The sequence below is a fragment of the Dermochelys coriacea genome, chromosome 4, assembly GCF_009764565.3.
Source record: "Dermochelys coriacea isolate rDerCor1 chromosome 4, rDerCor1.pri.v4, whole genome shotgun sequence".
NCBI classification, from domain to species: domain Eukaryota; kingdom Metazoa; phylum Chordata; order Testudines; family Dermochelyidae; genus Dermochelys; species Dermochelys coriacea.
Genome location: NC_050071.1, coordinates 117,704,133 through 117,730,867, shown reverse-complemented (window position 1 = coordinate 117,730,867; position 26,735 = coordinate 117,704,133). Strand labels below are relative to the sequence as shown.

General features: G+C 40.7%; 2 protein-coding genes across 7 annotated transcripts in view; one reads left to right on the top strand and one right to left on the bottom strand.

The window, feature by feature from the left end:
- LOC119855091 (cytokine-dependent hematopoietic cell linker) overlaps positions 1–26,735 on the bottom strand; it is a 70,048-nt gene that overhangs the window by 29,265 nt on the left and 14,048 nt on the right. Inside the window, exons 3-4 of the mRNA XM_043512417.1 lie at positions 3,880–3,951; positions 2,910–2,959 (exon numbers count right to left, since the gene is read on the bottom strand). Coding sequence (XP_043368352.1) covers positions 2,910–2,959; positions 3,880–3,887 — 58 coding nt within the window. The 5' untranslated portion in view covers positions 3,888–3,951. The remainder of the gene's footprint in view (positions 1–2,909; positions 2,960–3,879; positions 3,952–26,735) is intronic.
- ZNF518B (zinc finger protein 518B) overlaps positions 1–26,735 on the top strand; it is a 102,223-nt gene that overhangs the window by 68,937 nt on the left and 6,551 nt on the right. For 3 of the 6 annotated variants that reach the window (XR_006280539.1, XR_006280540.1, XR_006280541.1), the window contains 2 exons: positions 9,138–9,225; positions 23,041–23,125. The gene's annotated coding sequence lies outside the window, so the exon portion shown is untranslated. Of the gene's footprint in view, positions 1–6,630; positions 6,748–9,137; positions 9,226–23,040; positions 23,126–26,735 lie in introns of those variants that run through there. The other 3 variants (XM_043512416.1, XM_043512415.1, XM_038398636.2) reach the window with 2 other exon arrangements.

Genomic DNA, 26,735 nt, shown 5'->3' with positions numbered 1-26,735 from the left:
CCCCAGCACCTTCTTTATCCTCGCTGCAGGATCTTCCTCCTGAAGCCTGGTCATGCTTGTACTTCTCAGTCCTCCAGCAACACACCTTCTCACTCCCTACTCCTTGCACACACACCCCACTAACTGATGGGTGCTCCTTTTTAAACCAAGTGTCCTGATTAGTCTGCCTGCCATAATTGATTCTAGTATGTTCTTAATTGGCTCCAGGTGTCTTAATTAGCTTTCCTGTCTTAATTGGTTCTACCAGGTTCCTGATTACTCTAGTACAGCCCCTGCTCTAGTCACTCAGGGAACAGAAAACTATTCATCCATTGGCCAGTATATTTGCCTTCAACCAGACTCCTGTACCCCACTGGTCTGTGTCTGTCACAATATGTATTGTGCTATGAAGATCCTTTGGACATTCTAAATGACCCTGACCAAAAAATAAAAGAAACACATCCTTTTATGCATCATTGTTCTTCTGTAAGTTAGATTCAATACATGATTCCAGCAACAAAATAGTGCACAATTTTGCACGGCCCAGCAGATGGCATTAAATGTTCATTTGTACTGTACCTGTTCTACTGTTATCTATGTTTATACAGTCATCCATGGGGGAGGAGAAACAGACTCCTGCAAACTATGGGCCTGATTCTCCGCTCACTTACACCAGTTTACTACTATAGCTCCATTGACTTCACTGAAGTTACTCCTGATTTACACCAGTGTAAGTGAGAGGAGAATCAGGCCTTACAAACATAATGATGAAAAACAAACCAGTGCTTTAAAGTTTCATTCTTTCATTTTCTATTTCAAGTTATAAAAATGACTCTATATTCCTTGAGTTCCAAGTTAAACACCCTCAACATGACAGGAAAATGAGTCACCCAGATCAATATTATTGGCCACATTCTCTAGTATAACCAAATGGAATTTGGAACAGGACCAGGCAGAGGTAGCTTTGTTCCCAGCATAAATTAGAGCATCATAAAGACATCAATAACTTAAATTTCCACCTGTATGCCCACAGCCCCAAGCCATTCTGATAGTAAAGTGGGTGAGGTTCTGTGGCCTCTGATGTGGAGGAGGTCCAACGAGATGATCATGATGGTCCCTTCTGGCCTTTAATGTCCATGAGTCTATGAGCCTGGGATCACTGGAGCTCAGAGGCATCCCAGACATGCCTCCTTTCTTCTCAGAACACCTCTTCTGACAATGGGTGGTGAGAATGATCACATAGAGCCACAGCGCTAGTGCTGTTCTATCTAGGGATTCCCTTTAGGCAAGGAGAACCCTCAGTTTTCTCATTAAGTTATCTGTCCAGCTCCTTTCTGCTGACTGAGTAGTGCAAACCAACCAGTACAGGGGGCAAATCTTCCTTTTATATCATGATGGACTTTCAATTCAATACCTTTTCTATAATGGTGATGAACCTTATATATAGTAATGTAACATAATCAGCACAATGTGTATGGGAGCCTGATCTTCCAAAACACCGAGCAGAATCTGGAACGTGCATGGCAATTGAGGGCACAAACACTTTTCAGGATGGTGTTCATTTATTTATTATTTGTAATATGCTCATACCCTCAGGTCTCAGTCAGATCAGGGCCCCATTGTGCTGGTGTTGTACAAGTGCATGTAGGAGACAGTTTTTGTGCCAAAGAGTCTACAATCTAATTGACCTCTTCTTATCACTGTTATTTTCATTGGAAACTGAAGACTTGGTGTAGACTCGGCATTTCTCAGCATTTTCAGGTTGGTGACCCCTTATTCAAAGTCAAAACATCTTCACAGCTCCCTTACATTTACCAGAGTGCCATGGGTTACCATATTGCACATTAGTACCAAGTATCAAAATTGCCTTTTTACTTTAAATGAGAAAACGGGCAACTTTGATTCTGTGGTCACACTAATTAAAATAGGAGTTCACAGGGTCTGAATCTGTACCCATGGACTTCAATGCAAGAAGATCTTAGAAAGGTCAGTGATTTCATTATGTTTCTAATAGTGACATCAGACAGGAAGTTGTGTTTTAATAAACAGCCCAACCTGCAGATGCTTAGCCAATCTCTCCAAACCCCTTTGATATACAAAATTGGGTTGAAAATTTTTCAAGGGTAAGACTCTCTTAGGCAGTTTCTAGTTTGTCTGGAAATATCATGAAAAATGCCCATCTCATGTATTTAGGCATCAGCGAGGACATGCAGGATCCTCAAAAAATTATGTGGGTTCAATTCAAGGGATGAGCAGGAGAATAGGCTGGCCTCTCTTCCAAGACTAGGGGGAGGGGGCAGGAAGCTACCACTAAGTGCTAGCCGTGATTTAATCTAAATTAAAATGGATTTTTTTTTGCAAAAGGTCAATCCCCCAATTGTTTTAGAAGTGATCAACTGTTTTGATAATTTAAATGAGATCTGATGGTACAGACACCTGTGCCCATGAAACTTGGCACAGGAACAGAGGTCTGTGCTAGAAATCTGATTGTAGGACGGGAGCCTAAATGGGGCAAGATAGATATAGATAAAAAGGCACTTTAAAAAAAAAAGCTTTGTACATTTTTCCCTCTCATGGTTTTTAGAAGCAATGAACCATTTCATTAACAATTCAATGTTTGTTGTTTTAAATCTCCATTTTATATGCAGCAGGATAACTTATTCCATGTGATGTAGAACTTTTTAATGCATGAGGCCACAAAATCAGTATTCTTCTTTTGTGCTGGTAATTTTTGGCCTCATTCATTCATTGATACCTGAGTTGTGTATATATTTCTTACAATAGATCAACACATCTGGGTTCTGATTCTATATTCTTTGCATATCCCAAACTATTGCTGATACCAAAAGTAATAAGCATAGTAAAAAGAAAACAGAATGAAAAATGTTATTGAGAAGAAACATGGTATAAATGGTAACATAGTATTTTACCTCTGTGGTTTAACTCTAGCTTACTTGCTGCATTCATGTTTGGCCAAGATCTAAAGAAGTAAAAGAGAACAAATGCAGTCACCAAAATATTAGCAAGTTTATCAAAACCTCATTGAAGGATTAGCATAACAGAATGAGGGAACTGCTAATCATTTAAGTGAGAAAACATTTTTGGTAACTGTGGGAAAATTGATGATTTTGGGGCCTCTTTATCTGTCTTGGTTGTATTGTCAGAAATATGTTGCAGTTACATAGGACCCATCTTTCCTATGCAAGAATCTCAAAGCATTTTACAAATATGAATTAATTAAGCATTGTAGGTAAATAGTATAACTCCTGTATTGGTGATTCAGTAGATGGCACTCTGCCTTCTGAATCTGTACTGATCCGGTGTCTATACATGCACCCCGATGAACCCCCAAGATGTGAGCACAGAGGATTCATATGCACAGATCTCTCCCTTCACTGTTGGAATGATGGCTCTGTCTGTCACCCTCACCCCTCCTCACCCCTTTGTACTTCAGATCTATTTACCTGTCCCAGTACTTATATGGATCCATCATTGTGGTATGTGAGCACCTACCAACTATTAAAAAACAGGAAAATAGCTGTTTTTGAATTTAGATGTAACCAGGATTAGGAATAAATTTACACACACCCATTACCCTAATATCTGAGCAGCTTCTCTAGGAAATGCTCAGGGTTAGCAAAATATCAGCTCTAAACCTTTGGCTCCAAACTCCCCCATGTACTTAGAGCTGTCCTGTAGTTTCTGCTCTTTTTTGTCTTATCTCTTGTAGCAGCTACCGAACAAAAAATGAAGCTGAGTGGTTTCCTGTTTAGTGAGCTCTCTTCAAACCACACTGGATTCATCTGACCTTTAGCTGGCCAATGTTTGAAGTAGCTATACATCAATAATAAAATTCTTATAATTATTTATCAGGGCTTTAAAAATAATAAATTTACTTACCTATTCATTGGCAAAGTTAGCTTCCTGTTTTTCAGATCTGTTGGTCATTCTACTATAGTTTTCCTGTTGACTCTGATTCAGTAAAAAATAACTTAATTAGAAAATAGTAATACATTGGAAACAAGCTTCAATGGGAGCATAATTAGGCCCATGTATCTTAGAAGTTTTTCAAATCTGGGAAACTATATGTATAGCTGAATGACATTTCTTCCCGCCATGTCTTTCCCACCTTCCCTCTAATGGGCGGATTTGGCTTTTGCCGGTTCTTGTTTTTAACAATTTAGAACCAAATTGTTCCCTGTGCAAAAAGAAAGGGGGAGAAAAACCCATTGGTGACAGGAAACTTTGAATTCCAACTTCCAGTGACATCATTCCATTAGAGTGGGGATGCATTAACTTCTAGTGGAAGGGAAAGCGAATTAAGCTACCAAAACCTATGGCTGTCCAGCCATGAACTCCATGCCAGAAACTGTGATTGGGGAAACAGGGGATGGATCACTCAGAATTGACCTGTTTTGTTCATTCCCTCTGAAGCAGCTGGCACTGGCCACTATCAGAACTCAGGACACAGGGCTAGATGGACCATTGGTTTGATCTGGTATGGCTGTTCTTATGGACAGTGGGACACTTGCTGAACAGTAGGGCATACACATGAAGCTCTTGTCCTGATTACTCCCTTCATGACAACATAGCTCTGCTTCCCTGCCATGCCCTGTCCACTTGCAGTTGCTCCTGAGACCCCTTTGGAGTGGGGTTTCTTCTAGAAGGCAGGGAAACCCAGGTAAAATAATACTGATCTATGACTCAATCCTGCAAACTCTTGCAAGCTTAATTTCTAAAGACTACTCCCATGCTTAAAGTTAATCATGCACTTACTTATTTGCAGAAAAAGGGTCTTACAACTAGCTCACTGCATAATCTCCATAGATTTCAAAGGTGACAATTCCCCTGTGAGCAGTTTTCCCTAGCTCAATTTCTGGCTTGCTCACTCCAGATCCACAGAACCCAACAATGCAGCTTTCTTATGTAGGGTTTTGCTGTGGTCTCTGATTCGTGCAACAGAGGCACGGCTCCCTCCTTCTGCATGATGGGGAGTTTTCCATGCCATTTAGCACCCATTCACCGTTGCAGAAGGGAGTATGTGGCCTCTAAGTTAACGGTAGCATTTTCCAGCATTTGCCATCAATGATATTCATTCTCTAGCTAGAGCATGTTCAGAAATCTTAATTCCATATTTGTGACAGTGCCCTTCGTTGACACAAAGTACCATCATGCCCATTTCAATTCATGATTCAAGTCACATTATTTATGGTTCAAAGATATTAAGGAAGAGGAAATGTAGGGTAGCATTAATTTTAAGTGTCCATTAACTAATGTTTAATTGCTGACAAAGTGCAATGAAACACCTACAGAAATACATTTGACATTTACACTAATGCCAGCTGAATTCAGCATGATGGATTCTATTATAATAGATTATGATTAATTCATGATGAAATGGATACATAAAAGTTTCTATTCCAAAATCTGAAATTTGCCAAGAATCATGATACTAAGGGCCATATTTTGGTACACTTACTCAAATTCAGGGGTATTTTACTTCACACAGTTCAATGGCACTACATCAGGGGTAAGGTGCAATTTACCCTGAGTGAGGATATCAGAATCTGGTTCTAAGCAATAACAGGATCAATTCACAGCCTAAAAAGAGTTAAAGGGATTCATGTTCATTTCTTGACCTTTCTCCTAGCTCCTCACTTTCCATAAATTTGTCCCACCTGTGAACAGTGACACACAGAAAAACTGGTAGTATCCCATTCAATATTGTCACATCCAACTGTAGCACTTTAAATGAGTCCAATACTGGGCATTTGCTTTTTCATTAGATTGTTAATTTCCACGGATAATGCAACAATTATTCCCGTGAGTAATCTTTATTCACAAGAGATTGTACATTTCACAGTCTGGCCTAAAATATTCACTGGCACGTTTGGGTTGGTTGAACATTATTAATTATTATTATTGTATTTATTATTTATAGTGCAGCAGCAACTAGGGGCCCCATTCATAGACCAGGGCCACAATGTGCTAGGCATAAGTACATAAAAAAAGCAATTCCTGTCCCAAGGAGCTTACAATCTAAATAAAGGACAAGAGAAAACACAGATACACCTAACAGGTAGGATGAGCACAAGGTAACAATGACACAAAAGCAGGTCAGCAGGAAAGAAGTGGACCATGGAACACATTTAGGATGTGGAACCAGTGCATTATGTAGGTACATTCCCAAAAAATCAATGAGACTAATCATGGGATGAGAATTACTCATGTGAGTAATGCCTGCAGGATCAGGTTCCTTGATAGAAACATTGTCTCAAAAGAAACACTAGGCCATTATTTCTGCAGGGAAAATGTCTGTTTTAAACTTTACAGCTGAACAATAGTGCAAGATGTGACCAAAGGATCCTGTTTCATATCTCAGTGCCGCTTATCCTACTCCATAACTCAAAATTGTGTTCAGTATAAGTGTTTACCAGGGCAATTGTTAACTAATTTCATTATTAAGGCACTAGTAAAATAACTAGCTTAGGTCCTGAGCTGTCGTTAAAAATGTTACACATGGTGCACGTAGAAGTGTGATTAAAACTTTAGTGGCTTAGAAATTGCTAGGTCATTTTGTTATATTGTGGTTTAGTAAGCATTGTGTTGCTCATTTCCTTTTCTGATAAAATCTTTTTTCAAACATTGTAGCTTAGTACAAGCATTCTGGTCAGCAGAAGCATCGGTCACAGGCATTATGATCCTGATGAAGCAAAACTGAAATCAGTGGAGTTTAAGTCAATGGGACATGCTTAAAGTTAATCATAGGTAAAATTCTCAAATGCACCAAAGTCTCTCTTTCAAAAATGAGATAGGTATGATGGCTACCATCTTGACTAACCCACTAAAGACTGAATCAGGGACCTTCAGAGCTAAAAGCACTGGATGCTATAGCTTGAGCTAAAGAGCCAAGATTCTGTAGCTCGGGGCTCATATCTCATAACAACTCATATTTTCTCGAATACACACTCACTGATGGGCCACATAGGCCCTCAGGCCCACATCCTCAAATGTATTCAGGTGTCTACTTACATGGGAATTCGGGATCCTAATACTTTTGAGGATGTGAGCATGGAGAACCTAACTGCTAACTGACTATCACTTTTTTTTGAAAATGAGACTTAGGTTCCTAAGTCACTTAGGTGCTTTTGAAACGTTTTATCCCACGTGCTTAAATGTTTTGCTGAATTGGAGCCTATATTATTTTTAATCCAAAAAGCCCCTTTCCCCCAATACATCAGTAATAGGATGCTCAGTGGAAAAAATATACAGAAGACAACATTTTATTCAATGTTGTAAGTAGTAGATAACATTGAATAAAACTGATGCTCAGGTTAACAAATAAAATACAGTTAGAATACTAAGGCCATCAAACTGCCAATGGTTCCACCTCGGCAGACTCCAGCATCCATACAGAGTCATGTTTTGTTTTTAACTAAGGTGAATGTTGGTATCAAGACTGATAATTTGTTAATATTAATCTCCTTTTTAAAAATGTCTTTAAAAAAACCCCCAAAACCCAAATAAACATTTGGAACAGCTTCTCTTATTAACACCTACTTAGCAGATTTATGTAACTGATCATTGGCAAAAAATTTAAAATGGTGATTGATATGTATGTTTTTATTTACATTGTTAGTACACTACAATGAAAGTGTGTTGGGGGTATGTGTACACTGCAAAATTTTTTATATATATATACATATATATATATATATACACACACACACAACTCAGCTGACCCCGACTCACACTACAGGACTAAAAATAGCAATGTAGACATTTGGGCTTCGGCTGTAGCCTGGTTTCCAAGACTGTCCCCCCTCACTGTTGTTTCAGAGACCAGACTTCAGATCAAGCCCAAATGTCTACACTGCTCTTTTTAACCCTATAGCACAAGCTCAACTCAGTTGATGCAGGCTTGTGCATCTTTTTTTACAGCGTAGCTGTACCCTGGATGTCCTTGATAACATTTTAAAAGGACACACACAAATAAACAGACTCACCAGTTATCCCAAGATCAAATCAAATAACCCAGGGGTGGGCAAACTTTTTGGCCCAAGGGCCACATCTAGCTATGGAAATTGTATGGCAGGCCATGAATGCTCACAAAATTGGGGGTTTGGGTGCAGAAGGGGATGAGGGCTCCGGCTGGGGGTGTGGGCTCTGTGGTGGGTCCAGAAATGAGTTTGGTGTGCGGGAAGGGGCTCCGGGCTGGGGCAAGGGTTTGGGGTGCGGGGGGGGGAGGGCTCTGGCTGGGGGTGTGGGCTCTGGGGTGGGACTGGGGATCAGGATTTGCAGTGCAGGAGGGTGCTGTGGGCTGGTACCAAGGGGTTCGGGGGCAGGAGGAGGATCAGGGCTGGGGCAGGGGGTTGGGGCGTAGGAGAGGGTCAGGGGTGCAGGCTCTGGGTGGTGCTTACCTCAAGCAGCTCCCGGAAGCAGCGGCATGTCCCCCTTCCACCTCCTATGCAGAGGCGCAGCCAGGCAGCTCTGAACACTGCTCCGTCCATAGGTTCCGCCCCTGCAGCTCTTGCTGGCTGTGGTTCCTGGCCAATGGGAGCAGTGGGGGTGGTATGCAGAGTCCCTTCGCTGCCCCTACGTGTAGGAGCCAGAGTGGGGACATGCCACTGCTTCCAGGAGCCGCATGGAGCCACAGTACATGCAGAGTGGGCAAGCCTCTGACCCCACTCCCCGACTGGAGTGCCGGAGTGGGCAAGCCCTGGATCCTGCTCCCTGGAGGAAGCTCGAGGTCCAGATTAAAATGTCTGAAGGGCCAAATGCAGCTCCCAGGCCGCAGCTTGCCCATCCCTGAAATAACCCCACAGGAACATAAATATAACAAAATGTAACCACCATGTTGGTTAAATGAAAATGTCAGAAGTGCCAAATAGGGACATTTCCTTAGCATTTTTTCAGAGAGTACCCTGGTGCTGAATAGCAGTAACCAGCTGCAAAAATACAAGCACTGTTTTTACACTCAGAACACAGAAGGTTAGAAAAAATTAAAGCTGCTTCTAAGAGGGAAACAAATCCCCTAGTATATGTGGTATGAATCCTGCTCCTCTAGTCCTCTGACAACACAGGTATTCAAAACTGACAATTAAGATACACTATATATCTATATTATAGCCTAATCTTCTGATTTGGAATTGTTGCAGTGAATCCAAGTCTGGCTATTTGGCACTGGATGAAAGAGATTGAAAAAAATATCACTGTGGCTGAAGAAAAACACAGAACTATGATAAGGTATGTTTCAAACAGCAAGTATTTTGTCATCCTGTAAAAGATGGAAAAATTGTACTTAGCCTTTCTTCTTATTTCCAAATACTTACTGAAACTAGCCCTTTAAAAAAACCTGCTGCTGCTAACCACAGATTATATTTTATTTCATTTTTAAAAAGCGATAGAGTGCTGCACTTTGAAACTCTTGGAAGGAATTTGGCATTTGGCAGTATAAAGAAGGTTCATTTCCCCTCCCAGAACTCTTCTGTCAGCACAGACCAAACTTCTTCTGCCAGCAAGGAAGTGTTTCTGGCCAGGTGAGGTCAGACTGTGTACTATAATCTAGATGCATGCACAGCATTGCAAAACTTCCTCAAGGAGTGCATTGTACCTCAAGAGGGGAGAATGTGCGTTGCATGCTCTGTCATGCCTTTCAGTGATACAGTCTGTGCTCTCTCCTGGACCACCACATTGGGTTTGCTTCCTCCTTGTGCAACACCATTTGTACAGGGATTCATTACACACAGTGAAGGGCAGTACCAAATTTCTCCATTAATTTTATGCTGTGTACTGGTTTATGCTTAGCAACCTATATCACACCCTCAATCCAAGCCATCCTGTGACACCCAATAACTTTCACAAATGTACTCAAATACTTGGCATTGTTATTACCAGCAAAGTTTGAAGCAGTGGCTTCCTGACTGAACTCTTTTTGTGTGGAGTAGCATGAACCTTAGGAACTTGAAAGGTAACTAGATATGCTTGAAAAAAAATGCAGGTTAGGAGTTTGTCGAATGTGTAGTTATTACTCCTATAACTGTGTTTGTGCCAAGTGTTTTCTTATCTACAATAGCCGTTCTGTTACAGGCACAGCATAGAGAAAGGAGCTTAAGAGAACAGTGGGGAGAAATAAATACTTATTAACTGTGATACGAACTGTCTCTGCAGTGGATCTCTGCTAAACTCACCCTAAGTCATGGATTCTGCAGAAGGATCAGCAGCGTACAAAAGGAAGCACAGCTATCACACGTACATACTTTGCAGGTTTTCTGCCCAACTAGCTAGAAGCAAAATATTTCTTTGTGAGTAAGAGAGGGAGGATTAGGAAGGGAATGTGGATAGTAGATACAACTGCAATTAAAAGAAAGAGTGGACCAAATTCAGCCCTGCCCCACACCACCGAAGTCAATGGGAATTGCCCACTTTCTATGCCAGCGCTGAATTTAGTCCAATGTTATTGTCCTGTTGACCTCATTATAATATTGTTAACGCATGTCCTCACCACTAGGTTGCTCCCTCCTGCCTGAACACAGCATTGCAGGGGACCATACCTCTTGCTCAGCCTCTAGCCAGAGGACTTCCTTGGCCACAATGGCCACTTCTAGCCGGTCTCTTCCCCAAACTCCCTCACTAATCTTCTGTGTCACAGTCCTCTGGCCAAGTCACACAACAGTGCAGTCCCCTTATGGGCTTTAGCTTTACCAAAGGTCCTTCACCTCTCCTGGGCTTGACTCTAAACAAAAGGCTTTTTCACCCCTCCAGGGCTTGCTTTCAATTCTTCCCCCTTGTTAGGGTATTGACACCCCAGGCTTTTCCAGGCTGGGAGTCTAGGTGCTACTTAAACTAGTCTTCCACCCCTCCTGGGCTTCTAATTCACTGGTTCTCACAGACTCTAACTCGAGGCTCATCTCCACTCTAGGGTCCCCCCACAGGAGTTAACCCTGATCCTGTAACTGTGCTTTCTGGTCACAGTGACTCACAAACTACTGCACCTTCCTGTAGGCCCTTCCCAGAGAGAGAGAGAGAGAGAGAGAACTCTCCCTAGCTCTTCAGGGGTAGGAGCATATGACAGAAGAGTAGCTAATATTATACCTATATTTAAGAAAGGAAAAAAAGTGATCCAGGCAATTACAGATCTGTTAGTCTGACCTCAGTAGTATGCAAGGTTTTAGAACAAATTGTGAAGGAAAGAATAACTAAATTCATAGAGGTAAATGGTAAAGGGGATACAATGCAACATGAATATATCAAAGATACATAGTGCCGGATTACCTGATTCCTTCTTTGAGAAAATACCTGATTTTTTAGATAAAGGAAATGCAACAGATCTAACATAGTTTGACTTTAGTAAAGCATTTGACATAATGCCACATGGGGATTTATTAGTTAAATTAGAGAAGATGGGGATCAGTACAAGCAATGTAAGGCGGTAAGGTCAAGGAGAGAAGGCAACAGGTTGTGCTGAAGGGAAACTATTGGACTGGAGGGAGATTTACCAGTGGAGTTCCTCAAAGATCAGTCTTGGGCCAATATTATTCAATAGACCTGGGCACAAAAAGTAGTATGAAACTTGCTGATAATACTAAGTTGGGAAGCATTGACAATACAGAGGAGAATCAGAACGTTAAACAGGAAGATCTGGATGACCTTGAAGACTGGAGTCACAAAATGGGATGAAATTCCATAGTACACTTAAGATCTAATACTAAGAATTTCTGCTATAAGCTGGGGGCTCATCAATTGGAAGTGACATAGCAGGAGAGAGCCCTAGGATAACTATAAACCATCAATGTGATGTAGCTGTGAAAAAGGCAAATGTGATCCTAGATGTATCAGGTAAGGTATTTCCAGCAGAGATAGAGAAATATTACAAAGTACTGGTAAGATCTCACTTGGAATACTGGGTACCATTCTGGTCACCCAAGTTCAAGAGAGATGAAAGTAAACTGGAACAGGTGCAGAGAAGATGGATGATCAGGTGAATGGAGGACTTATCTTATGAGAGGAGACTGGAAGAGTTGGGTTTGTTTAGTCTAACAAAAAGAAGACTGAGATGGGATATGATTGCTTACTAGAAATACACTAGGGGGGTAAATACCAGAGAGGGTGAAGAGCTATTTAAGCTAAAGGAGAATGTTGGCACAAGAACAAATAGGTATAAACTGGCTATGAACAAATTCAAGCAGGAAATTGGAAGAAGGTTTCTAACTGTCAAAGGAGTGAGGTTCTGTAACAGCCTCCCAATAGGAGTTGTGGGGCAAACAATTTAATTAGTTTGAAGAGAGAGCTGGACAAATTTTTGAGTGCAGTTGTATAACAAGGTTGTTTGTGATGGAAGAGAGCAGGGCTCAACAGCCCTGGGACTCACTTCTAGTTTATGTCATATGTTCCTAAAGCTCATGCTTCAGGGTTTCAGCCAGCCACTAGCATAGGTCAGGAAGGGATTTCCCTCACCATGTATTCTGGGAGGGTTTTTTTTAATCTCCTTCCTCTGAAGCATAGGGATGGCCACAGGTGGAGATGGGACATTGTGGGGTAGGTCAGAGCTCTGAGGTGGCACTGAACAGTCTCTCAGGTGCTTGATCACATGCTCATGGTCTAACTGATCACCATATGTGGCACCAGGAAGGGATTTTCCCACTCATCAGATTGTCAGTGATCTGTTTTTTTCCCACCTTCCTCCAGTGTGTGTGGAAGTCATTTGCCTGATTTATCTGGCTATATCTCAATCATTTCCCTGCCATACAGGGAACGGGGAAGAGACTCTGGCCCTGGTGCACCTTAGTCCCTCCTATTCTCTGCCTGAGTCACATGATAGTCTAGTTTCCTATAGGATGTAACACTTTGATTTTATTTCAGTTCTGTTGGGTTAGCATGCAGATGTTGGGTGGGGTTCGAGGTCTATGCTTTATAGCAGGTTAGCATGAATACTATGACTCTCTGTCCCACTCCACTGAGTTACCAGCTCTATTTAAATAGTATTCACCCTCCTTCACCACCATAGCTGGGGTCAGTTTCTAATTAAGCGCCATTACAGCCAAGTGAGGTCACCATTTAGGTGAGGTCACCTCTTCTGTTGTCAGTCCCTCAGTGAGGCTGAGGGATAGCTGCTAAGTCATAGGCAAGGCTGAGCCAAGGTCACCTCAAAGGGCTAGCCAGCTCATAGCAAATATTAACAGCCCTTCTCTAAGAATGATTGAGAGCTTGAGTCAGTGCTATTGTTCCCACTTCCTAGCCTCTGTCCAGCTTCTCAGACTCCTCCAGAACTGATTGGTAGAGAGCTTGATCTGGAATGAAGAATTGAGGTGAGACTAGGAGCTAGACAGGATTTTGTTCTTTATGACATTGCAGCAGCTTTCATATCACATTCACTGTTAGCCTCTGGGATAACTTGGAAAAACATTCCTTCTAAAAACAATTCTGCCTCATCATATATTTTCTCCTTGTGTTGTAATGTTCAAAAACATATTTTAATTTATTTTCTATTTTGCTTTTATCTCACAAATGTTATGGCTTCCTGACTTGTGTTGAGTAGCTCCTGAACAAGCTGCTTTTAGTGAATTTTGTCAGCATTTTAAGCTGATTTGCTTAGCATTGTGCCTACTCTAGTTTGCCATCTCGGACCCAAATCTCCAAGTCCTTATTCATATGAAGGAGCTGGAGGGCTACTCACATGCGGAAAAGTTTGTGGGCTTCTTAGCCCTGGAATTCCAGAGTCAGATTTTACTAGGCCCTGATGGAGTTGCTCAGTTTGTGGAAAGGATGGCAAAGCCTCAGCCTCTGTCTATTTGTATGCCCTGCAAAAAGGCTAGGTAGTACTCCAGTCTCTATTCTCAAAGGAGCACAAGGGCTACTTTTTCCCTATTCCCCGCAGACACGTGTAGTGTCCCGAAGGTGGGCAAGAGGCAAGGCAGGTGATATGCTTCACTCTGTAAATGGTTCTGCCCAAAACAGAACAGATCAAATGCATCTAGAGGGGGAAAAACAGACCTTAGAGCACTCAACTTCTGTTCACTCTATATACAGTGTTATAGGGCTTCTTATGCCTTTATGCTTAATATCTGCAACTCAGAAAAATAATACTGTACTGTGGGGAAAGGTATACAGTGACTTAATTTTTTCATCCTGTATCTGTGTTCATAGATGCAAATGCCTGAGCAAGGTATGATGACTTCACTTCATTATATCACAATATTTGTGAAGAAGCCTTTTCACATCGAATTTGAGCTAAGAATAGTAATCATTTAAAAAAAAACCTTGAAAAACATTCTTTCTAAAAAATAATTATGCCTCAGTCATGTATTTTCCCCTTGTGTTACAATGTTCAAAAATATATTTCAATTTCTTTTCTATTTTGAGTACTTCCATTTTTATTTAATGACTGGAGTCTCTGAAAAATTTCCCCAAAAACCAACACTCACAATTACCCTGAGATGAAAAGACTATTTATTGATTCAGGTGGATGTATTTTGGTAAAACTAGAATACATAAGTTCACAAATTCTTACATAGAGAGAATGTCATAACAGATAGGTGAGTAATAAAACAGCAGTTACTACAGATGCAGGGCGGAATGTAACAACCTGCTAATGACTTGCAAGTTTCACATGTGGCTTTGGCATTGCAATATAATGTCCATAAATCTCATCTTGAAATGTAAGAATATAAGAAAATTCCCATTTTTGGGAGTGGGAGAGACTTCACTATATGTTGAAATATCTATGCATTTTATTTATAAAGATCTTGTCACTTAGGCTAGAATCTTGAAACATAGGTACTTTTAGTTTGGTGCTTGAATCAACTTTAGGGGCCTAGAGGCTTCCAAGTTTGAAAATGCTGGCATTTACCTAGGTATGAATATGACCGCCATCATAGTAGTAGCTGAATGCCCCCCCCAAATGTTAAAATAGTACTAACAATACCAAGCTCTTTCACTCTCCATCCCATTGCTTGTAGAAGCAAATTGGAAAAGTTAGCAGACTTCATATATGTCTGTTGTGTGTCTATGGCTACTTTAATTTAGCTAACTCGAGTACCAGATCAGTGAAGCTTTGGCAGCACAAGCTAGTCTCCGAGAAATTACCTAGGGTCCTGGGAGGCCTGGTATGTCCTGCTCTCAAGTCCATGCTGTCATGGCTTCACATGCTTCACTGCTCCAGGTTTATTAAAGCTAGCTTGGGGATGCCTACATGATCTGCAATCAGACCCCATGATTGCAGTGTAGTTAGACTTTACGTGAAGAGCTTATTGAGGGAAAGTTAAATCAGAGTTTTGCATTTTGGCATGCAAGTGATGAAGTTGCTCCGATCTCTTGAGGGAATGAATTCAACAGGCTAGATCTAGCCTTGATGACCCGCTCGACCCCAGAACCACAGGCAAAAAATGAACAATTCTGAGGGTAATTGAACACTCTGCAAACAGTCACAGTGAATCAGCACAACTTATTTAGCTCAGCTGCATCAGTGATTGGTATATGTGAGATGTTTGTGGTGTTAGATGGTTTTCCAAATCACACTTTTGTCTCTGCAATGTTGTGGTCTAGTATTAGTACACTGGCTAGGAAACGAAACTGGTAGGGAGGCTGGCTGGCTCCACACCAGCAAATTACTTTCTTGTGGCCTGTGTTGCTTCATTGATCTCTGTGTATTTCTTTGTTTCTGCATTTACATCTAGCATATGGCAATATCCAGACTGCTAGCCAAACAATTCTTAGGTGGGCATGGGAAGCATATACTGCAGTGTTTAGTAAGCACATGGGGACAGACTGGTTGGAGAGATGGCCTAGTACTTTAACTGCACAAGCTTGCAGCTTAGTCTGCATCCCTTCAGCCTCCTGGAAACATCTCATTCACATCTGATACGCTCAGAATCTTAACAAGATTTAGCAGAGTCACTCTAATACTGTAATTGCATTATCTCTCTGCCATGGTCATTTCTAATCTAGGAGATGATCTGAAGCCCACTGAGGTCTGTGGAAAGACTCCCATTGGCTTCAGTGGGCTTTGGATCAGGCTCCTAGTGAAGAAATACTGCAGTATTCTACAATAATGGTTTCAAACATTGTAGCTTACAATAGTGGTTCTGGTGTTAAGAACTATTACTGTACAATAATGTAGTATATTTGTATAAGGATATGATATCTGCAATTATGCATTTATGCACTATAAGCCACATTAAGGACAAAGACAAAACTCTCCAAATAGCAACATATTTTTTTTTATCCAAGTGTAGCAGAAGGCACAGCACTACGTACACTTGACTAAACCCGATCTCTCAGACAGGAGTAAGAGATGGGGAAAATCGATATCTAAGTAGGTTTGAAATATGCAAAAAGGGAAACACATACCTGGGCAGACAGTCCAATGAATACAAGTAGAATCAAATGCAGAAAAATAAACACAATGGTCAGATCTTCAGCCCGTGCAAATAAATGTAATTCTGTCAGATTAACAAGTGGAGCTTCATTGATTTTACACCAGCTGAGGATCTCACCCAAAAATGTGCAGAGATCTAAAAGAAGTCCTTTTGACCTCCTTATCTTCTTCAATAGAACAGGGGAAGAGAGAGAGAGAGATTGGGGATATAATGGGCAGACATATTTTTCCTTCTGGATCATCTATTCAGAGAAGCTATCCAATGAGTGCCGTATCCTCTACATCCTGATTTATGCTTCTCTTGCAACTTGTGCATTATCTTTTTTTCAAATGAGATGTTTTCTGTTAACAAAACCACTCAGGCTCATGCTGCTGGCTTCTTATTTGTATTCATGTGCATCCGTAAAACAATTTTTGCTGTCAGGATGCCAATGATAACCCAAGAGATTTTTTCCTTCTGACAGCGATGGAAGCCTAGAAATATCATTTAGAGGCACAGGACTGCAGAGAGTCACATATGTTTCTCTGATGATGATGTCACTGAATGTAGATTTAGACAGTCATATTTTTGATTCAGCTCTTCAGCACGGAGCCTGCACTTCCTTGCTGATTTCTGGCTTGTAATAAAGTGCAAGGACGGGATTATTTTTGGAAGGCAGATCCTGTTCTTAGAGTGTGGTAGCATAGCACAGGAGAAAGGTAAACTTTGGCAATTGAAACATGCTGGGATGAGGGAGGGAAGAAGAGAAGGTTGTATAACTTTTAAAAAAATTATTTAAATTAAATCCAAATAAGGCACCAAGTGAAAATGGCAGATCCTCAGCTGGTGTGAACTAAAAAAGATTCACTGACTTTTTAATGGAGCTGTACCAATTTACACCAGCTGATAATCTGGCCCATTTTTGCATTTAATTAATAGGAATAAAAAACTGACTTAAAATAACAATTTTCTTAAAACCCTGCACTATAGCTATCATAGGTACTTCTATGCTCCCCTCTTACTGTAGTATTTGAGCACCTCACAATTGTTCATGTATTTGTCCTCACAACACCACTAGGAAGTACTATTATCCCCATTTTACAAATGGGGACCTGAGGCACAAAGACTCAGGGCATGTCTACACTTTGTTTTAAAAACAGCGAGTTTCAGAGTCCAGGTCTACTGACTCTGGCTCATGCAGCCTGTGCTACAGTGCTAAAAACAGCAGTATAGACATTCGGGCTCAGGCTGGAGTTTGACTCTGAAGCCCAAGGACAACGGAGGGCTTGAAAGCCCAAGCCAAAATGTCTACACAGCTGTTTTCAGAACCCCAAGAGCCAGGGTCTGTCGACGCAGCTCTGAGACTTGCTGCCACAGGTTTTAAAAGGCAGTGTAGATGTACCTTTAATGACTTACTGGAGGTCACATGGGAAATCTGCACAGAGCAGGTAATTAAATCTGGGTCTCCTGAGTCCTAGGTTAGTGCCCTAATCATTGGATCAACCTTTCCTCTAAATGAGAGAATCTGAGTGAGAACAAAGATGCATGGGAATGAAAAAAGCAACATTTGCTTTTATTAGGAGTTTTTGCATGATCACTTCTTTGCGTTCAATTCAAGATTACTTGTGGGTTGAAAAAGGGTGCTTTAAAAGGAGCTTTACTGTCTCTATGGGACACAGAAGGTCTCTTCTTATACGCTAGTGCAGACTTGACTCCATCCCCCTGCCAGTGTGCCTCAAAAGGATTCCAGCGGAGCTACCTCTACAGGTGAAATGGGCAATACTGTCTCCAAACCTTCTTTGCTGAGGTTAGAAACAGTGATACCACGAATGTGAACTTCTGCACAATCTGAGACCAACATCTCTTTTCATATTTATTAGAGCATAAGCTTTCGTGAGCTACAGCTCACTTCTGAGCTGTAGCTCACGAAAGCTTATGCTCTAATAAATTTGTTAGTCTCTAAGGTGCCACAAGTACTCCTTTTCTTTTTGCAAACACAGACTAACACGGCTGCTACTCTGAAACATCTCTTTTCATGTGAGCCAGGATGACCAGCTATCCCGCAAGGTCCATAAAATACTGGGCATAACAAAGGCTGGGTTTTAAAGACTCTTTTAGTCATTTCTGCATCGAACACAACACTTGGAAAACCCAACAGTTCCACAAACAACATGATGCATACTAAGAAGCTCGCTCCATGATCTTTGGTGGGTCTCCTCTCAATATCTGTCCAAGCTCAGCAGGAGCCTGGCTCCCCAAAACATCTCTCCTCCTGAGGGGGCTTGAGCCAAAGCCTACTGAAGACAATGAAACGGCTCCTACTGATTTGATCCAAAGCCTGTTTGGGTCTACAAAGCCTTCATTTATAACCTTCATTAACTCCATAGTGTGACTTATTTATATTTTATCACATTTTTCACTTATAGATTGCTAGTTTCATTGCATGGACAATAAGGTAATGCTAAGATGGTTAGATAAAGCATCACAAAAATCAGGAAATGCAGATTTAAAATTAAAAGGTCAAGAGCTGATGCCTGCTGTGGCTCTCTTATCCAGGGATAGAGATCCAGCCCTGCTCTCACTGATGTCAATGGTTGTTGCTGAATGCTCAGCACCCTTGAAAATCAGGCCATTTATTTACGTGTTTAAATATGGAGGGCCCAGAGTCCAAAGGGAATTTGGGGCCTAAAATCCCAGCTTCAGGTGCCACTGAGATCAACAAAATCATTGCTCAGCTACTGGCCACATCTGTAGCTGCCTCAACTCACTCAGTGCCTACATTTTTGCTGTAAAAGTCCCCTAGGTGCTGAAATTTCTGTCTCTGGGCAAGTGCACTACTGCCTCAGGGCAGATGTCTGGGTGCTGTCCTCAAACCAGGTAGAGATAGGTGTTCTCTCACCTATCTTCTCTAGGGGTCCTGATCCAGTAGGTGTGCTCTGAGCATACCTAACTGCACACTAAACTGGAGGGAGGGGTCAGGAGAAGGTGATCTCCTTTAGCCAGAGCACTCATCTAGGATGTAGGAGATGCTCGTTCAATTCCCAACTCTGCCTGTTGAGGAGAAGGGATCTGAACAGCTATGCTCAAGTGAGTGCCTTAACCACTGAGCTGTAGATTCTTTCTGGTGAGCTCTTTTTCCCAATGCATGTTTAATTATTTATAAAAATGGCATGCCTTCAACAAGAGAGATTGAATATTCTAATGTGGGTTTCCCTCAATCTCTACTGTTCAAGCTATTCCATTTTGTATAAATAGTTTAAATATGCATTGGACCGAAGAGAGTGAATAACTAGATAGTCTAATGATCAGGGTGTTAAGAGGTAGGAAACCCCAGTTCAAACCCCTTCTCCTTAGTAGGCAAATTGAACCAGGGTCTCCCTCATCCTGGATGAATTCCTTAACAACTGGGCTAAAGGTAATAAGGGAGGTGTCTTCCTCGGCATCTACTAGCTTAGGCAGCTCCTAAGCGATCATGGTGGCTTTTATGGATTCCCTTTTTAGCCACCTATCTCTCCTCGAGCATTGTTTAGGGAGCCTAGGTACCTAACTAGGGTTTGTGAATTCCATGAGATGGTAGGGTGCCTACATGTTAGGTGTTGCAGCACCTAAGTCCCTTTGAGGATCTGGGTTCAGGAGCCTAACTTTTTGCACTTTTTTTTATTTTTTTAAAATTTTAGTAAGAATGTTTAGGGGCCAGTGGATGTTACTGAGGTGCAGTCATGAAAAGTGTGTGGGGGTGTGTGCGTGCATATCAGACATACCAGCTGAGAATCTGCCCCCTCTAAATTGTTGTAGATCCATTGACCTTAATGGAGCTCTGACAGCTTACAGCAGCGGAAGTTCTGCCACCCAGACTGTAGAGAAGAATGTTATCATTGAACTATATTTTCACCATTCCTCCCGAGTGGCTGCTAATGTCACGCTAGTTGTAAATCAGTTACACCAATTAGCTCAAAATGGATGTCAGATGGGGAAAACAGCCTGTCAATCAGCATAGTAAGCCATGTCAAAGTTAAATAAAACCTAATGCTTTAGTGTCAGAACATCATCATTTTTCCCCTACTCTCCCATTCATCCACTTCCAGAAGAGCACTGGCAAATGACTCGTGGTGTTTTATATTAAAACTTTCAAAATAAGCAGAAATTTGACATGCTTTAAATAATAACGGATAGCAGTGGAGTGGCTGTATTTCACTCTTGGGGCACTGCTGCTGTTCATAAGCCACTTGAGCTACCCTCGCATTGTTAATAATATCAGTGAAGCCACTCAAGTTAATTACAGTAGTATATTTACCCCATAATTCTCTATTATGGCATAAGACACAGTAAGAAAGAGGGCAAGCAGATAATGCCCCCAAAGAAATTATTTTGTCCTTGTTAAAAGGACTGACAGAGCTTCGCAGCTGTAGATGAAATGTTTTACTCCATCATGAAATCAGAGATACTCTTGAATGTCTGTTGAATGGAGCAGCTGAACTGACAGCAATTCCAGCTGGCCAGGCAACAAAACATAATGCTGGAAACCACAGACAACTACTAAGAAGGGCTATTGCTTCTCCACTGGAGAAGGGAAGGAAATAGGAAGTGAAGGCTAAGTATGAAAGAACAGATTCATAGTGAGTTTGAAACTGTCCTCAATGCTCCCTTGACAGTGCGAGTAATAAAATAAAAACAGTCTGCATTTTTTACAGAGAACAAGGGGATGGGAGGAGATGCTGTTGAAAGCGGAGAATGGGTGGAGGGGAAACCTGACAATATTTAATCAAAATAAGAGAATTTAAAAAATATTCACAAATTTCATTTGTAAGGGACTAAGGCCACTTTTGATACAAGCTTTTTTAAAATAAAAAAATGTTGACCAAATACATTCATAAATAAGAAGGGACTCTTAAGTGTGGTGCTAGATAATTGGAGAAGAAAAAGCCATCACTAAAAAGTCCAAGATGCAAGAAAAATAAAAAAAATACTTCTTTGTTTTAAAAGTAAGTCTTATGTCTCATTCTGTGGGCTCAGGGACCGCTGAAAATAACAGATCCAGAGCAAGTCTTTCCCCTACTCCTTGTGCCTAGCATACTGCATCCTGGAAAAATCTATAGCAAAGGCCACTCAAGTCATGCTTGCTCATCGCTTCTCTGTTTTCACAATGTTGCTGATCACTAGGTCATCCTGAATCTGCCTTAAGTGCAGTGCCTCTGGGAGCAGCTGCTGGTGAAGAACTGCTTCACACGCTTCCCCAGGTTGCAAGCAGGGGCTTAAAGACACAATCTTGGCCCAACATTCCCCTCCAGTTACCATACTGTAATATATGAGGTATCATGGGTTATTTCCTGTCCAAAGTTAGGGAAATACTGCTATATCTCAGATAGCACTGTATGCTAAGTGTTGGTAAGAGCTGACTTTTTCAGTAACCACTGTACTGGATACATAGTGGTAGATGAAATCCCTAAATATTACAGTGGTTCTAACTGTGCTAGGCAGTCTACAAACACACATTAAGGCTAAGTCTATGCTGTGCCAATGTACGTTCTTTCATGTAGCCGCTCTATGCTGACAGGAGAGAGCTCTCCCGTTGGCTTAATTAAACCACCCCCAATGAGGGGCGGTAGCTATGTTGCTGGGAGAAGCTTCCAATCAAGGTAGTGCTGTGCACTCTACCCTTATGTTGCTCAGGAGGGTGGAATATTCATAATTTGAATTTGAGCAACATAAATTTTGCTGACAACCTGTATAAATGTAAATGTTTTTAAAAATGTAATGGATTAATTCCCTTAAAATAATTAAAATGTAGCTGTATTCCCCACCCAAAACTTGTTTGTATAACTGCGTATGAAAGTTGGAAATGGTTTCTAATTGGTTAAAATATGTACATTTCTGTAACTGAGGTAAAATGGAAGTCTCTGTCTAAAACCTCCAGTGTGTGCGGAAACCTGTATTTCCAATTCCATCTCTAGTCCCAGTGGTGGCATCTCTGCCTTTGAAGTACTCCCAGCTGGGGTTGAAACTCCTCTCTACAGACAGAGAAGCCTGCTGTTTTAAAACACAGGCTCTAAATCTACTAGTAGTTTAGTTGAAAGTTGACTTAATGCCCATTTTCTTATTCCTGAGAATTACCTCTGTATGTACTTCAAAGACAGGTAATGCTGCAGCATCTTCTGCCTTTGACATACCCGAGGATCAGCTCTCACAACAATGGGAAACCAGGGGCTTTAAAACGCAGGTTTTAAAACTGTTTGTAGCTGGGTGACAATTAGAATTAAAGACTATGGCCTAGTTCTCAGCTCCTTTCCCAATCAAAGCTATCTTTAATCTAATCTGTTTTAAGTATTTCATCCATTATCCAAGTGTGCAAGTGCTGACTCCCATTCATTGTGAGCTTTGCCTGAGCAAGGAGTAAGTGTGCACTCTAGAATCAGGGCCTGCATTTTAAAACATCAGGGCTCTTTCTTCTCAGAGAGGCCCCACCTATGAGTACTTCAAAACGAGAAGCCACAGCTGGGGTTGTAGCTGAGACGGAAAGTGCTGGTTTTGTCTGACACTGGAGGTTTTAGGTGTCTACTACTTCAAGGGCTTTTTGTTCATTTGAAATGCATTTTTACAAGAAATATTATATTTGTTGGGTGTTATAGGGACACTGGCAAGCTATTGGCTACAATTCTGATCCATGTTTTTGTTTTCTCATGGTGAACTTTATTACAAAATGGAACAGAAAAAAAAGCAAAATGTACTATTGTGGGAACTGTGTATCGACCCCATTTCTACGCTACACCCAGCGAGTGTCATAATACCGAAAGGTAAATTGCAAAGGCTGGATGGTCTCTTTGATCTCTTTTATGATGTAAAATAGAAGCCTATGATATTTTTGATGTTTTGTTTTTCAATTTTATGTTAGAAATGTCAAGAATAGCAGGTTCTGGCTTCAATCTTTGTGCTGGAGAACTGATTCTGGCAATGTTTACAAGGACATTGACAATATTTTTGGTAGAGAGTGGGAGGGAACATTGAATTTTATGCTATTTAGGCCCCAATTTTAAAAAGTAATTTAGGCATGGCTCCATTCAGGATTGCAAGGCCTAAGCGATTTAAGAGTTTAATTCTCATTTTCAAAGCTGACTTAGGCACTTAAGTCTGATTGAAAATCAATCAGACTTAGGTCTGGTCTACACTTAAGAACCTAAGAACGGTCAGACCAACAGTGCATCTAACTCAATATCTTATCTCTGACAGTGGCCACTGCCAGATGCTTCAGGGGGAATGAACTTATAAGTAAGATTGACATAGTTATGGTACTCAGGGAAATGGAGCTATGCCAACATGGTGAACATAATTGACCTCTGGAACAATTTACCAAGGGTTGTGGTGGATTCTCCATCATTAACAATTTTTATACCAAGATTGGATGTTTTTCTAAAAGATATACCCTAGGAATTTATGTTTAGGAAGTTCTATTGCCTGTGTTATAGAGGAAGTCATACTAGATTATCACAACAGTCCCTTCTGGCTTTGAAATCTATGAATCTAAATCTCAGTGTAGACACAGTTAGGTCAATGGAAGAATTCTTCCATTGATCCAGCTACTGCCGCTTAGAGAGATGGCTTACCTACAATGATTGAAAAATCTCCTCCTGTCTCTATAGGAAGCGTCTGCATTACGGTGGTATAGCTGCAGTGCCATAGCTGTGCCATTGTAGCCACCATAGTGCAGACATGGCCTTAGACTCCTGAGTCACGTAGGGGCTGATTTGTAAAGGTTTAGGTGCCTAGTGGGATTTTAAAAAATCAATGAGTATTAGGCACTTGGTGCTTTTGAAAATCCCACTAGGTGCCTACATACCTTATTTCCCAGTTCTACAACTGACTGCTAGGCCCGCATGGAGTCCCACTGACTTGACTGGAGTTCTGCACCACTTTGCCTACACCCTATTAATTGCAGGATCAGAGTCATAGACTCAACATTCCACCCCACAGAAATGAGGATTAGGAAAGATGCAACTTGGGTTTCAGTCTTGTGTGATGAGCAATATCTGAAAGACTGGAATGGACCAACTCCTCCAACCTACAGAGAACAGCCAGAACCTGACAGTTCTAAAATCAAACACAAATAGGAAAAGAAAAAACCTGTACATTTGTTTTTTAAAAAGTGGAGTCCATATTTATACATAATAATAGATCAGTAAAAGGTGCAAACAGATATTATTATTTGTTATTACTATTTTTGCATTGATTCACCACTTTAAGGGAGACAAGGTGAGTGAGGTAATATCTTTTATTGGACCAACTTCTGTTGGTGCGAGAGACAAGCTTTTGAGCTACACAGAGCTGTTCCTAAGGTCTGGGAAAGGTACTCAAAAGTGTCACAGGCAAATACAAGATCAAACAGATAGCTTACCATAAGTAGCTAGCACATATTCTAATGGACCATTCAAGGTGAAGTGCCCTGTTAATACCCCGGTAGTCATAGGACAAAAAGGGGGGGATTAGTGGTTTACAGATTGTTGTAATAAGCCATAAATCTAGTGTCTTTATTAAGACCATGATTTTTAGTGTCTAGCAAAATAAAGAATTTAAGCTCTCAGTCCCAGGTTTGTCTTTTGAAAATGTTGTTGTGCAGGATGAGGACTGATAGGTCAGATATAGAGTGAACACTTTGTGAAAGGTGTTCACCCCAGGTGATGTTGTGTTTTGTCATTTATCATTTTTCTGTGTGAATTCATTTGAGAGCATAGTAGTTATCTGGTTTCACCCACATAGTTTTTATTGGGGCATTTAGGGCACTGGATGAGGTATGCCACATGTTGTGATAGGCGTATGTAAGACCCATAGATCTTGAAAGGTGTGTTGTGGGGGATGTCTGCAGGTTTTGCATGTATTGTTCTGGAAGAGTCTGGTACCATTTTGGGTTGGTATGTCCTGCTCTGTGGGGAGCTTGCTGCTGATTGAGTTTGTGGGGGTTGTTTGAAGGCCAGAAGGTGGGAGCAGGAAGATTTTCAAAGGCAAAAGGGTCAGCCACACACTCAGCACCCATAGAAAACCAATTTAAATTTGGTGCCTAACTCCCATTTGTGTTTTTCAAGATCTTTCCCTTCAATAGTAACACAAGAATGAAGAGGACGATTTTTGATTTCCATACTCTGTCATGTAAGCAAAACCAAATAGGAAAACTATTGCTAGACCAAACAAGCTAATTCTCAATGGATTGTGGTCAGATTCACTTTAGACAGAATAGCTCAAAGGGTTTTGTTACTCTAATTGCAAATGGGGGCGACGAGAGAGACACTTGTATCAGTTTTACATTATTTCACTGACTATGGCCCTGTTCCTGCATACACTGAATAACTTTATGCACATGAGCAATTTTCAAGGGATTACTGAGTTGAGTAAAGTTACATGCATAATTAAGTGATTGCAGGGCTGAGATCTACAGTAGCACATGTAATAATCACTGAATTTCTATAGTTATAAAAACTGGCATGTATGCATAATGGCCCCAATTAATATTTGAGGTGCAGAAATATTCAGAAATGGGAATTTTTACTGAAATGCAAAATTAGAAAAATACAAAGTGTAGGATCAGACAGAGAACTGTCAATCTCAGACATTGCTAGTTAATCAGAACTGAGATTTTATCAGATACCCACAGACCAATAGCTGCTTATAGACCCCATAACTAGTCTTGGAAGGATTGGATTTTAATCAATAAATGTTGGTAAATGTTGATTTCACAGTACAAGCAGAAACAGTCAAAAAATCTTTCCATCAATGATAATTGAAATAATAGGCAAAGTAAGAAAAATGCTTCTTGAGAACTTATTAGAGTTTGATTTAAAGATATTTACTTTGTACATTTTGACATGTGATGTTGACAATTTGTGTTTAATGGTTCCAAAGCTTTAACTTTTTGAATCTCAATGTCTGCTGTCACTAAATAATTGTCTGACATCCCTATAATTTCCTCCAACTATGAAAATTTAAAATCAATAAAGGTAGAAAAATGCTTAAACCTCACAATTTTGCAGAACTGTGAAAATTGAAATTGATAGAAACAAACAAAAATCTTAAAATTAAACTTCAATATTATTCACAGAGAATATTTAAAGAAAGAAAAAAAGAATTCTGCCAAGTCTACCCATACCTTAGCACAGGTCTTGACAGCTTTTCACAACTTCCTGACATTACATTTTCCACTCCCTGTGCCCTTAGGTACAGTGATCTGAGCAGATCTTACTGTCTAGAGTAAATATTTTATTTTTGTGACAGCTCAGAAAATGAATATTTTATATCCTTTTGATTAAGCTATGATTATACCATGAGAATTGGCAACATCTCTTTTCCCCACAAAATATCAACAGTAAAGAGGATCACTCTTCAGACAGAGTTGACCAGTAAATGCCTGTTATTAATCAT